General features: G+C 41.1%; 1 protein-coding gene and 1 long non-coding RNA gene across 3 annotated transcripts in view; both read right to left on the reverse strand.

Annotated features, from left to right (window-relative positions):
* LOC311532539 overlaps positions 1-2184 on the reverse strand; it is a 29974-nt gene extending 27790 nt beyond the window's left edge. The window contains exons 1-2 of one of the 2 annotated variants that reach the window (XR_014714401.1): positions 1893-2184; positions 470-611 (exon numbers count right to left, since the gene is read on the reverse strand). This is a non-coding gene — a long non-coding RNA (uncharacterized lncRNA). Of the gene's footprint in view, positions 1-469; positions 1377-1892 lie in introns of those variants that run through there. The other variant, XR_014714402.1, reaches the window with a different exon arrangement.
* A 1660-nt stretch (positions 2185-3844) lies between these two features.
* TEX14 (testis expressed 14, intercellular bridge forming factor) overlaps positions 3845-12042 on the reverse strand; it is a 77600-nt gene continuing 69402 nt past the window's right edge. The window contains exons 27-32 of the mRNA XM_084650578.1: positions 11871-11948; positions 10138-10255; positions 8825-8920; positions 7582-7691; positions 5383-5446; positions 3845-4881 (exon numbers count right to left, since the gene is read on the reverse strand). Of these exons, the coding sequence (XP_084506704.1) occupies positions 4845-4881; positions 5383-5446; positions 7582-7691; positions 8825-8920; positions 10138-10255; positions 11871-11948 (503 nt within the window). The 3' untranslated portion in view covers positions 3845-4844. The remainder of the gene's footprint in view (positions 4882-5382; positions 5447-7581; positions 7692-8824; positions 8921-10137; positions 10256-11870; positions 11949-12042) is intronic.

Raw genomic sequence — 12042 nt, forward strand, 5'->3', positions numbered from 1 at the left:
TCGTTTGAGTGGGCTACTGAGCAGTTAATATGAACTTAGACTATAACATCTTTGGAGCAAGGACTATCTTTTAGCTCTGTTTTGTACAGCCCCTAGCACAATGGGGGTCATGGTTCATGACTAGGGGCTCCTAGGCATTATGGTAAATCAAATAATAAATAAGGCTGCAGTCTGTCACAGAGATCACGGAAGTCACGGATTCCATGACTTTCCGGCAGCAGCAGGAGTTTGGGTGAATCAATGGAACAGCCTACTCCCCCACATACTTGATCTAATTCATCTTTTCTGTATAGCACAGAACAAGGAGCTACAATATTCCATCAACAAAATTCATTCCACTGTGTTTGAGAAAGTTCAGATACTGTCAGCTCCTGTCCCCATCACAGACATTCCAGCTCATCAACGATTTCTCTTAAACTACTCACACTGATGTACAGACAATGGTAATGTTTCTCTCTTGTTTATTTACCTTTCTGCTGAGATGCTGTTGCTTGACTGGATTGCTCCTTCTTGTCTCAGAGTCCAGCTGCAGCTACTGCCCAGTTCTAGAGTCCGTCTCTGAGCATGAGCTCGGCATCCATTCCTGGGTAACTCCATGAAAAGGTTGTGAGCTGAGAATCAAAGAGGGGGTTACCTCCCAGGATTTCTGCATGATTCTAACTCATTCAGGAAATGGTTTCATGTCTACAGGTCTGATATTCAGGAATGCTGAGCTCCCACGACTCTCCCTGACTCATTCAACCCATATGTCAGTACCAACCTACAGGTAAGTCAGTAAGTACTCAGCCACTATGTGTCTATTCACCAGCATGCCTTTGCCAAGTCGCCAGGTTCCTGTTTCCATAGATTTTTAAGGCCAGCAGCACCATTATGATCACCTAGTCTGACCTGCTACATAACACAGGCCAAAGAGCCCAGTCAATAATTTCTGCAACAAGTCCATAATTTCAGTTTGAGCTAGAGCATCTCTTTTAAAAAGATATCAAAACACATCTTAAAGACTGCCAATGCATCTTACATTGTTAAAGAGTTGTGTCTTAACCAATCCTTCCCTCTCCCTAGTTGATTCCACCTTTCCCCTCTTGCTTTTTTAATATTGTGACCAATAGCTGAGTAGGCAGTGGGCCAAAACAGGGAGTGGCAGTCACGTAACTGAGAGCAGATTTTGACTTAATTCCTTCTGAATTTGCCGATAAAGCTCCTGCTGTTGGTCAGTAGCCAGGGGATCTATAGAAACAATGGGGCTGCATGTCTCTTTAGTCTCTCAGACAGAGAAGAAGCAAAGAGATGATGGTCATATGCAGACCCATTCCCAAATAGCTAAGTCACCAGATATCATTTGCTTCATCAGGTGAAAATATAGGGAAAATAAGGAAATTCAGTACTTCACGCATTTTTAATATACTGAAATAGATGCCAGAAGCTATAATACTTGCCCTTCAAAGGTAAGATTATCCTGGATTTGCAATACTATGTCAGATAAGATAATGTTTATCTCTATAGTGTATGACCTACTCTTAAGAAAGGGAATGAAGCCTGAATAAAAAGGCTGGGAAGATGGAAAAATGCAGTCAAACATCAGCTGGTGGGATGGAATTCTCAGCCCCAATACAGCACTCTGAGACCCCTGGGTATATACAGCGAGTCCAGCAAGGCTACTGCTCGGCATTGGAGGGGGGTAATGGACATAAACTGCTGGTTCCAGGGTATTTGGGGCCATTGGATTCCTGCTGCATACAGATCTAGTAGCCAATTCTGGTTCACGCCCCCATTTTTTATTATTATTATTTTTTTTTTTTTGCCTTTCACAACTTCAGTTCAATTCAGTGAGGCTTTATTGGCATGGCAATTTATGCACGTGCTGTCAAAGAGTAAGAGAGACAAATACCCACTGGTATCTGTCAGGAGTAGGTACAACCCACCAACGACAGGATTTCACACTGCATTTAGGGTAGGAGCCTTTGTGTGCATTTGTCACTACTGTCCATTCGTGATCCTGTGGCAGACTGCAACGTATTATGATGCCTTCCACAGTCCCATGTAGACACATACCAAGTCTTGCACCAGCAACACTATCCCAAGTCCAGAGTCCACCTGCCTGGGGCAAAGGCACAGAATGTAGACATAGAAAACTTAAGCGTTTGTAAAAAAGCTAATAAAATGAGCCCATCTGCAGAAAATAAAATCCTACCACAGAAAACTTTGATGAAAAAATAATTATGTAATGCACAAAAGTTCAAGTGAAATCTCCACCCCGCATGCAGTGCACTGAGCACCACCGAGTGAAACATGGAATTGTGCCTACAACAAACTTCAGGATGCAGATTTGGAAACCATGACCTCACAGTTGCTGGTTGTTCTGTCAGTATCATTACGATGAATGAGAAGAAAACCTCATGGTATCAGCTTGGAAAAAGGACTTCATTTCCCCAAAAGAGCTCACTGAAAGAACACCAACAAAATCTGACAAAGTCTGGGTAAGAATTATCTGGTCGGTGGGGCACTAGCCTAGGATTTGGGAGACGTAGGTGCAATTTCCTGCTTCACTAGATGTCAAGGTTCCTCCCCCACTCTGGACTCTAAGGTACAGATGTGGGGACCTGCATGAAAAACCTCCTAAGCTTATCTTTACCAGCTTAGGTCAAAACTTCCCCAAGGTACAAAATATTCCACCCGTTGTCCTTGGACTGGCCGCTACCACCACCAAACTAATACTGGTTACAGGGGAAGAGCTGTTTGGACGCGTCCTTCCCCCCAAAATACTTCCCAAAACCTTGCACCCCACTTCCTGGACAAGGTTTGGTAAAAAGCCTCACCAATTTGCCTAGGTGACTACAGACCCAGACCCTTGGATCTTAAGAACAATGAACAATCCTCCCAACACTTGCACCCCCCCTTTCCTGGGAAATGTTGGATAAAAAGCCTCACCAATTTGCATAGGTGACCACAGACCCAAACCCTTGGATCTGAGAACAATGAAAAAGCATTCAGTTTCTTACAAGAAGACTTTTAATAAAAAATAGAAGTAAATAGAAATAAAGAAATCCCCCCTGTAAAATCAGGATGGTAGATATCTTAAAGGGTAATTAGATTCAAAAACATAGAGAACCCCTCTAGGCAAAACCTTAAGTTACAAAAAAGATACACAGACAGAAATAGTTATTCTATTCAGCACAATTCTTTTCTCAGCCATTTAAAGAAATCATAATCTAACACATACCTAGCTAGATTACTTACTAAAAGTTCTAAGACTCCATTCCTGGTCTATCCCCGGCAAAGACCCAGCATACAGACAGACACAGACCCTTTGTTTCTCTCCCTCCTCCCAGCTTTTGGAAGTATCTTGTCTCCTCATTGGTCATTTTGGTCAGGTGCCAGCGAGGTTACCTTTAGCTTCTTAACCCTTTACAGGTGAGAGGAGCTTTCCCCTGGCCAGGAGGGATTTCAAAGGGGTTTACACTTCCCTTTATATTTATGACACTAGACTTCCTGTGTGATGCTAGTTGAGTCACTTCACCTCTCTGCCACTCGGTTCTCCACCTGCACAATGGGATAACATCCGGGCCCTGCCTCCCAGGAGGATTATGCGGAGAAAGTCATTAAAAAAAGATTCTGAAGACTTTGAAATCTACTAATGAAAAGCACTACATAAGAGGTAGGTAATTATTAATTATTATTTTCAGAAATAGCTCAGAACTGAAAAATTAGCCAAATGTATGATCTAAAACAGAAATACATTTATATAAGGCAGTAAATAGTAGCAAGAAATACCACATTGCAGCATGCTAAACTCAGAAGACTTTTATTAGTATTGTTAACATTCAGATAAGTAAACCATGTAACGGCTACAGGCATGCATAATATCTCACCATAAAAAATCAGGGAAGAGAGAGAGAGACAGACTCATGAAGTGCACAATAACAGCATGTGCAGCTAAAAACCTAACATAAAGTGGCACAATATTTATGCTGAAGTGACCAGCAGCAGCTCTAAACTTCACAGGGTTACTGAACCAACACAGTGCTGTAGAACAGACATTCAGTTCTAAAGTACTTGTGCCCATTTAGGACCTGGTTGGAAGTCCAATTAAATCAATGGGACTCTTCTTTTGGATAGGCTTTGGATCAGGCCCATCAGAGGCATGGTTTGATTAAATAAGAGAGGTTTTGACACTATCAACCAGTTATTCACACATCGCCGCCTGAAGCTAGAAATGTATGTTATGCTGCCTTCATAGTACTCACTTTTTCTCATTCACTTTTGCACAAAGATAAATCCTCTAAATCATTTCAGTCAGTTCAATTTATGTCACAAGAATTCCACAAAATGAGAAAACAAGAAATTACCTTGTCACATCTAATGAGCAAACGAAGCAATGCACACATGGGCTGTAACACCATGTTCCACTCCCTGGCACTGAAAAGCTAAGGAGAGCAAGAGCAGCAGCAGCAATTTAAAGAGACTCATTTTTGTCAATAACGAAAACTGCATAATGCAACAGAGCAAGAAATGCTTTAACTTATGAAAGTGAGTGTGCATGCTAGGGAGAAAACAAAGCTGTAGAAGGCTTAACAGGCACAGTTATATTTGGAAAACAAATCCATTTTACAGCATAATTCAGAGTGCTGCCTCTCATTTATAAGCGATTGCTAAAAAAAATGAACCAAAACTTAATATACCAGATGTACTTGGAGAGCAAACCATTCAGTCTCTTTGTATCGATTGTTACAATTAAAGGAAGTCTGAGAACTATAAGACTGCTTATTTGGTGAACAGCATTGCACATCACAGAAATAGGAAGATGTCAAACAACTTATTGAAGGTTTATATGCTATCGACTTTGATCACTTAGGTGCGTTGCTCTGATCCAGGACAATTACCCTGAAATAAAAAAATGAGATTAAACAAAACAATACGTTTTTCTTGTATGAGCAATTCATAAGCAGTGATGGGAATGGGATTCTAAAGCATTATGTCGGTCTCCCGAGCGCTGGAACAAAAGGTATACCTAGCACACGCAGTAAAAGGAGAATGCGTAAGTTCTCTCACTTCGACCTGAGTGACAATTTGGTTTGCATAGGCACTACCTCAGGCCCAGATCCTCAGAGGTATTTAGGCACCTAACTCCTCCCAATGGGAGTTGAAATCAATGAGTTAGGCAGCTAAATACTGTTGAGATTCTCGGCCTTAGGGCAGAATTTAACATAAACCCCCAAACTGTGCTAGGTTTTGATCCCATTTATTTTGCTCACTAGGCCAAATATCAGGTTGAGAAACTTCTTTGTCTTTCAACTGTATTAGCTAAAGTACAGTGGAGCACATATTTGTGGTATCACCAGAACAACTGACTTTCACACATACAAATATCTAATAAAAGTTTACCTGAATGGAGAAGGCCAAGGCAGCCGCTGCCATAAGCTGGGTTTTGGATCCTCAGGATTTGTAGCTTGAAAGGAAGTACAGAAGCAATAAGAACACACGCATCCTACACCACAATACTTCATTAGGAAAGCTTTGGAGGTTTTTGTCAGCATGTAAAAAAGCTGCAGAGATTGCTGCTAAAAATCCCTTCAATGGGCCCACTAAGCTGCAGTTATATTCAGAAACCAGTGGCTATCTGTTACTGTGCTTATAAAGGTAGATTGTACTATACCTTCTCTGCAGAACCTTTTGCTGGGGAAAACATTCCTGGCAGCACTGAACAAGTCAGGGGTTGATTCTGCCACCCTAACTCCTGCAGGAGTAGCCCCACTGAAATTGTCCTAGACTGTTAACACAGGTGTAAAGTTAGAATTTAACCCTTTCGTTTCCAGACTTGTGTGTTTAAATATATTGCCAACACTTTCAAAAGTGACTAGTAATTTGGGAACTGCAACTTTTGGGCCCCCAACTTGAAAGCTCAGCATCCACTCTCTAAACATCAGGCTCTTTTAAGTCTTCTCATGCTAGGCACTCAGAATCACAAGTCACTTTTGAAAGTCAAGGACTACAACCTTAAGACTGCATTAGCCTGTTTTTGCAGTGAGACCCTAGATTCTACCATGTTTGTTTATACAATAACAAATCCAAACCTACGAACTTCCCCCATGTTAAATGAAGTTCTCTTAACAGGTAAAGAATGAAAACAATAGGAAAGTGTTACTGTCTAATTTGACATTACTCACTAGCTGTAAAATTCCAGGACATCTTTTTTAACTGTTTCCAATGAAGATCTAGACAGGATTATACTCAAGTGCAGTTGCCTAAGACAGCCAGAGTACAGGGATGCTCTCCTGTCACTACCATCCCTACCCGCTTCTCTCATTTCTGCAGTTCCTTGTATCCAGGCTGGGGGTCAGCTGGCCTAATGATTATGTGGCTGCTTCTCAACAACCGCACTCAAGTCCAGGAACTTTGACCGGCTAAGGGTATATTATTAGTCACACTGTTTGACTAGGGGAAGCTCCACTGGAGTAAAACCCCATTGTTTGGGTTTTATATTTTCAAATCAGCTCTTGAATTTTAGAACCTAATACATTCTTCCCAGTTTGCCCCACTGGCAGGCTGTTGATCACTAGGGAAGGGTAACACCAACAGCTAAGTGCCTCAGCTGCCATGCTATCACCACGTGGTAAAAGGTAGCTCCTTCCTCCTAATCTAAAGAACCTGCGTAAGACAGTGTGGATGATACAAGTCAGTCAGCTGCAGCAAGGTGCCACAAGCACTACTCAATGGAAGGCCACTACGCCTTTAAGAGGCATATAAAGCAAAGGAAGCTCCTTTGATCTGACTCCTTCGCCTGATGAAGAACGTATGTCCTCCTCACCAACTCCTCTCCTCCGCCACCTCTAGCTAGTAGGAGAGGAGAAAGGGGAAGGATGACTTAGGGTATATCTACACTGTGATAAAACCCCATGGCACTGTGTTTTAGAGCATGGGTCAGCTGACTCAGGCTGCGGGGCTAAAAATGGCAGTGTAGATGTTGGGGTCTCGGAGCCAAGGCTCCAGCCCGAGTGTCTAGGCCAGAATTTTATAGCCCCTTGAGCCCGAGTCAGCTGACCTAGGCCAGCCAGAGGTGTTTTATTGCAGTGTAGTCAAACCCTCCGGGACGTGGTAGTGTTAGTGCGGAAGTCACGTGTTCAACCCCAACCCACACAAACAGTAGCTGAAAGCCTTTATAATGTGAAGGCCTTAATGTGCCTTAGCAGATTAAATGGGATATGGACACTGTGTGATCACAGTTCCTCCAAAGCGCGTTGATAGCTCAGTGTGGGAAGCTGCACTCTCACTACCCACATGTAAGCAGTTCTTTAACTCAAGAGAGCAATGGGCTGTCAGGCTAACACCTTTGATCAACGCTGGTAAAAATCAAAGTTTAATAATAAAACAGAATTTTACCCCAAAGCAGCTTCCTCTGTTCTAAAAGCTTGGGACAGAACTGGTATCAGTGTGTTCCAAAGGGCAAAGCAATCAGTAAGAGAACAATAGCTAACAGCCTTGCTCAGTGCAAGATATTTATTACTAATAAACTCATTGCTGCCAGGATAATAAACAAGTCATTGCCAAGCACAGTATATTATATCTTTACAAATTAAGAAAGACCTTCGGTATTCCCTGAACAGCTTTTGGTCTCTCTGCTTTCTGCCCTGGTGCCACCTTCCTCTAGTCCACTCTTCATTTCATCATCTCCTTGATCTTTAAGGTTTGTTGCCCTTCAATGACAGAGATTTGTGTGTCAAGTCACAATTTTATATTTTATTTGGGGGAAGTTTAATAGAGACCATTAATATATAAGTCCCTAAAACAGCTAAGCATCTGCTTTTTGCTCTTGTCCTCCGCTGTTGAGCCAGGAGATCAGTTTGCAGCTGTGCATTACATTTACAATCAGACTCCGGTGATCCTCCATCCCCCTCCGTTGAGGATCAGGAATTATCACTTAAGACAGATGCGTACTACAGCAGCAGGCAGCGGCAGGTAGACACCATACAGTATTTCACTTTGGTTTCTCTCAGCAGATGCCTGAAACCTTAGACATTATATGGGAGCAATCCAAAACCCATGGGCTTTGGATCAGGCCCTCTATCTAACATGACTGTGCGTATCTGAAGTAACCCTACCTGCACCTCCATCAATGTCTTTCCTTTCCATCAGGATATTTGGGCTGCGTGAGCAGAGAAATTTTGATGCCAAACAAATTAATGTGTATCCACATGGGACTGTGTGCATTCCTTTGACTCCAAAATGGAGTTGTATTGTAGGAGTGACTATTACACTTGACAGTTGGTAAGGAAGGGGCAGAATCTTCTGAGAACTGCTCACAACTATCACAGCATGTGCTAGGCTCTGGTTGCTGGTGCTAACAAGGGGGAAAAGATTATTTGACACACACACAAAGTCTTTTTTAAACTATGTTTCTATGACATTTGCCATTTTCATAATTATTTCCCAAGTTGTACTGACAAATGATTGCCCTCATCAGAACATTCTGTTTATAAGATCCCTTAATCTAAAGAACTTTCATGGCTCTTCTCTTTTTATATATATTCTTCTTTTCTATTTTTTCAAACTCTAGTAATATGGCAGGTCACCTCCAGCTTTTAGAAAGATGATCCATGCCGTTTCACAGCTACTTTTACTTTCCACCTACCAGAGACTACCTTAATAACACAGTCACTTCTCTCTAGGTCTAGTAGTGAGAGTCCCAAATCCTGATGTCTCCTGCTAAGTTCTCTAGAGCATTGCTGCCACCAGAATGACAATCTGCTTTCTAGAGGGCCCAGCATAGTCTCATGCACAAAATAAAAGTACAATATACTTATGAATGAAATATCCATTATCTCCTAACCTAACAAGGTATCCCCAAGGTTCTCCTTGGACTTCGTCATCCTCTGGAATTGGTTGGAGAATTTTTTCTAAGAGATCATCAAGAGTAGAATGAGCTCTATTGAATGAGAGATTAAAAAGGAGTCTGTAAAGTTAAATACTTTATGTTTTGAACAAACAATTTCTTTACCTGAATTACCCAAGATTACTAAAACTGAAAGAACATTTATTTTAAATATCTAATTTATTTTTCACCATTCATGTTATTTATTTCTTGTTTCTCATATCTGGGGAAATAGGCCTGGCAGCTTTATTATCATTTATAGTCAGTTTCACTTGCAGGTTCTTATCCACCAGCACAGAGTTGCAGAGTTTCGGATGTTAAGGATTTATATCCCCCTTAAGGCCCAGTATAAAGGGCCCTTTATTTAAATGAGAATCAAGTCCTCAATGTTTGTTATCAAACATTACAATGGTGCAATCATACATGGAGCAGGAATTATCAGGTGTGTACTAGAGGAGTAAGCAGTGGTCAGAAGTAATGTTCAGGATAATGGAGGGGGACAACTTGCTATCTGCACGGAATCTCCTATAACATAGTAGCATTCTCTGAAATGCTTCTAGTTTCAGACGCAGGGCCAGAAAGACAGGTAGAACTGCAGGGTCTCAATGCATGGATGAAACAACAGTGTAGGGAGGAGGGTTTTAGGTTTATTAGGAACTGAGGAAACTTTTGGGAAAGGACGTGCCTATACAGAAAGGATGGGTTCCACCTAAACCAAAATGGATCAGATTGCTGGCATGTAAAATGTAAAAAGCTATAGAGATTTTTTAAACTAAGGGCTAGGGGAAAGCCAACAGATGCAGAGGAGCACAAAATTTGGGCAGAGACATCCATTAGGGATTAATTTATTAAAGGGGGAAATCTGTACCCTCATAAAGGGGATAGGAAAGAAGTTGGTAAAATACAGGTAGGTGAAAGTGAGGAATAGTCAAATGTAAAACAGTCCCATTTAAATATAACACATGAAGGAAAGCAACAGAAAATTGACTCAACCCCATGTTCCAGGTATCCCTGAACCTCAGACTGCCAGAAGATGGGATTAGACTACAGCATTGGATGAGAGGATCACTCAAAATTAACCTTTTCTGTTCATTCCCTCTGAAGCATCTGGCACTGCCCACTTGTCAGAGATGGGATACTGGGCTAGATGGACCATTAGTCTGACCCAGTATGGCCATTCTTATGTAACATATTGAACTCTACTTTAATACTTTGCCTCCTGAGATCTAAAATGCTTTGGAAACAGCCTCCTTACTCTTCTCTTTTAGTACCTTTCTGTTTCTTCTGCTAGATTCAATATCTCTTTAGTCCATACGTTGTGATCTATCTCTCCCTTATTCTCAATTTCTTCTTCCTCCTCTTTGTCTTCTGGATTAATTTGAGTGAGAACTATTTGCATAAACAGAGTGACTTTTAATGTTAAAGATACAAGTGAAGTGGTTAAAGAAATTAAAATGCATTTGTACATCCTACTGTGCTTCAGAAACGTTCGCCTGCCCCAAATCATCTGATTTTCAATTAAACAAGTCCATTGTGGATCTACTTTTAGAAAAGGCCAGTAGCAAGACCCACATAAGTAGTGAAATCTACCACCTTTCTATATTCACAGAAGCTAACATATTGCTGCATGGTAAAATGGAAAATGCATGAGGAAATAAATCTTTAATCTTTCCCCCCTGCCCTTCTAGATATGGCAGAAAATCAAAAGGAAACCTGTAGATGTTGGCTTTGCTGCCCCATTTAGCAGAATCCAACACTATTTATTTTTCCCTAGACTTATCTTAGTAAATTTTATTCCCTGTAGCATATGAATTAATTCACAGCAACCTTCTGCTAAGCTATGATAAGCAGGCAGCAGCAGGCTGTCACTAGAATGAAATCTGAAATAGCTATACTTTATGCAAATACAAAAACCCATGCTGACTGACCGGCAAGCAACACAGAATGCTGCATTCCTCATCATCTAAGAACAAGATACCCCTGTGAATCAACACTCACAGTGGCTTCTTTATCCTAGGTAACTATTTTAAATGGGTAAAGATCTCTCACAACTTGTAGGGCAACACAAACACCAGTATCATACTCAAGTATCTTTTTAGCCTCTATACAGAGTTACTCAGGTTTCTGACTTGCTTTCACCTGCTTTCCCCCTTTTCCTTCTGCCTTCCTAATAACAAATGCAGAGCTCATTCATTAAATTTTAGGTTTTCTATTCACCTGGTGACTTGAGCTGCACATCTAAAACATGACTCCCATCTATTATCATTCTGGGTTTCAATGGCATGAGAAATTCAGTATTCTGTTCTTTGGTCTCTTAAAACAGATTGCGAACCAGATGATATTGGAGCACTATGTGCTCTGTAATCTTGGCCAAACAGCTGCAATTTTCTTGGAGTATGAGATCATAGAGTTATAAGAACTGTGAAAGGGTAATCTAAATACAAAATAAACTGCCACATCATTAGGATGCACCCTTGGAGAATGCAAGGAGCACTCTTTACTGATTTGCTCTCGGATTGACAACTTGAGCTCTCTTTTGCTGCAAAACCTGAGCCAGCTGTTCATTATCCCTCCTTTCTGGGTTATAGTGCCTATCTTAGATGAAAACTGTAGTGTCATGATACTATTAAAGTTACACTAAAAGAGAACAATCCTGCAGCCTCTCTCCATGCAAGACTCTCTCAGACTTCAGTGAGAGCTCAGTGGACAGAAAGATTGCAACAATGGGAAAGAACCTCTGCTACTGATTTGAAGGGTTCTGATTTAGAAGGATGATACCCAAGTCCAGTCTGGAAATATTTTCAAGTTCTTCCAAACCTCTGTGTCAGGATGGCAACCACAGATCCTAAAAAGCCAGCAAATAAAAGTTTAGCACAACAGCTAAACATACCAGTAGTCATTATTTGAGTTATTCAATTTTAGAACGAGAACTGCTCTGCATCAACGTAAAGTTTATTTGTATTTGCAATCTCAATCTCATTGCTCTCTATTATCAGCAACTAACCATTCATTGGCATGTTGCGGGTATGGGATCCTTTCTCCTCAAAGTCCTGATAGTGGGCATCTTGCCGCTTTAAATTTTCTGTTGAAAAAAAGTAGCACTTCTTTCTTTACTGCTTCAGATATTGTTTCAAAATCCATTCCATGTTATCTGGGGCAGTGTGTTACTTTTTCTA

Source organism: Lepidochelys olivacea (assembly GCF_965140295.1).
Source record: "Lepidochelys olivacea isolate rLepOli2 genome assembly, chromosome: 17".
Taxonomy (NCBI): Eukaryota; Metazoa; Chordata; order Testudines; family Cheloniidae; genus Lepidochelys; species Lepidochelys olivacea.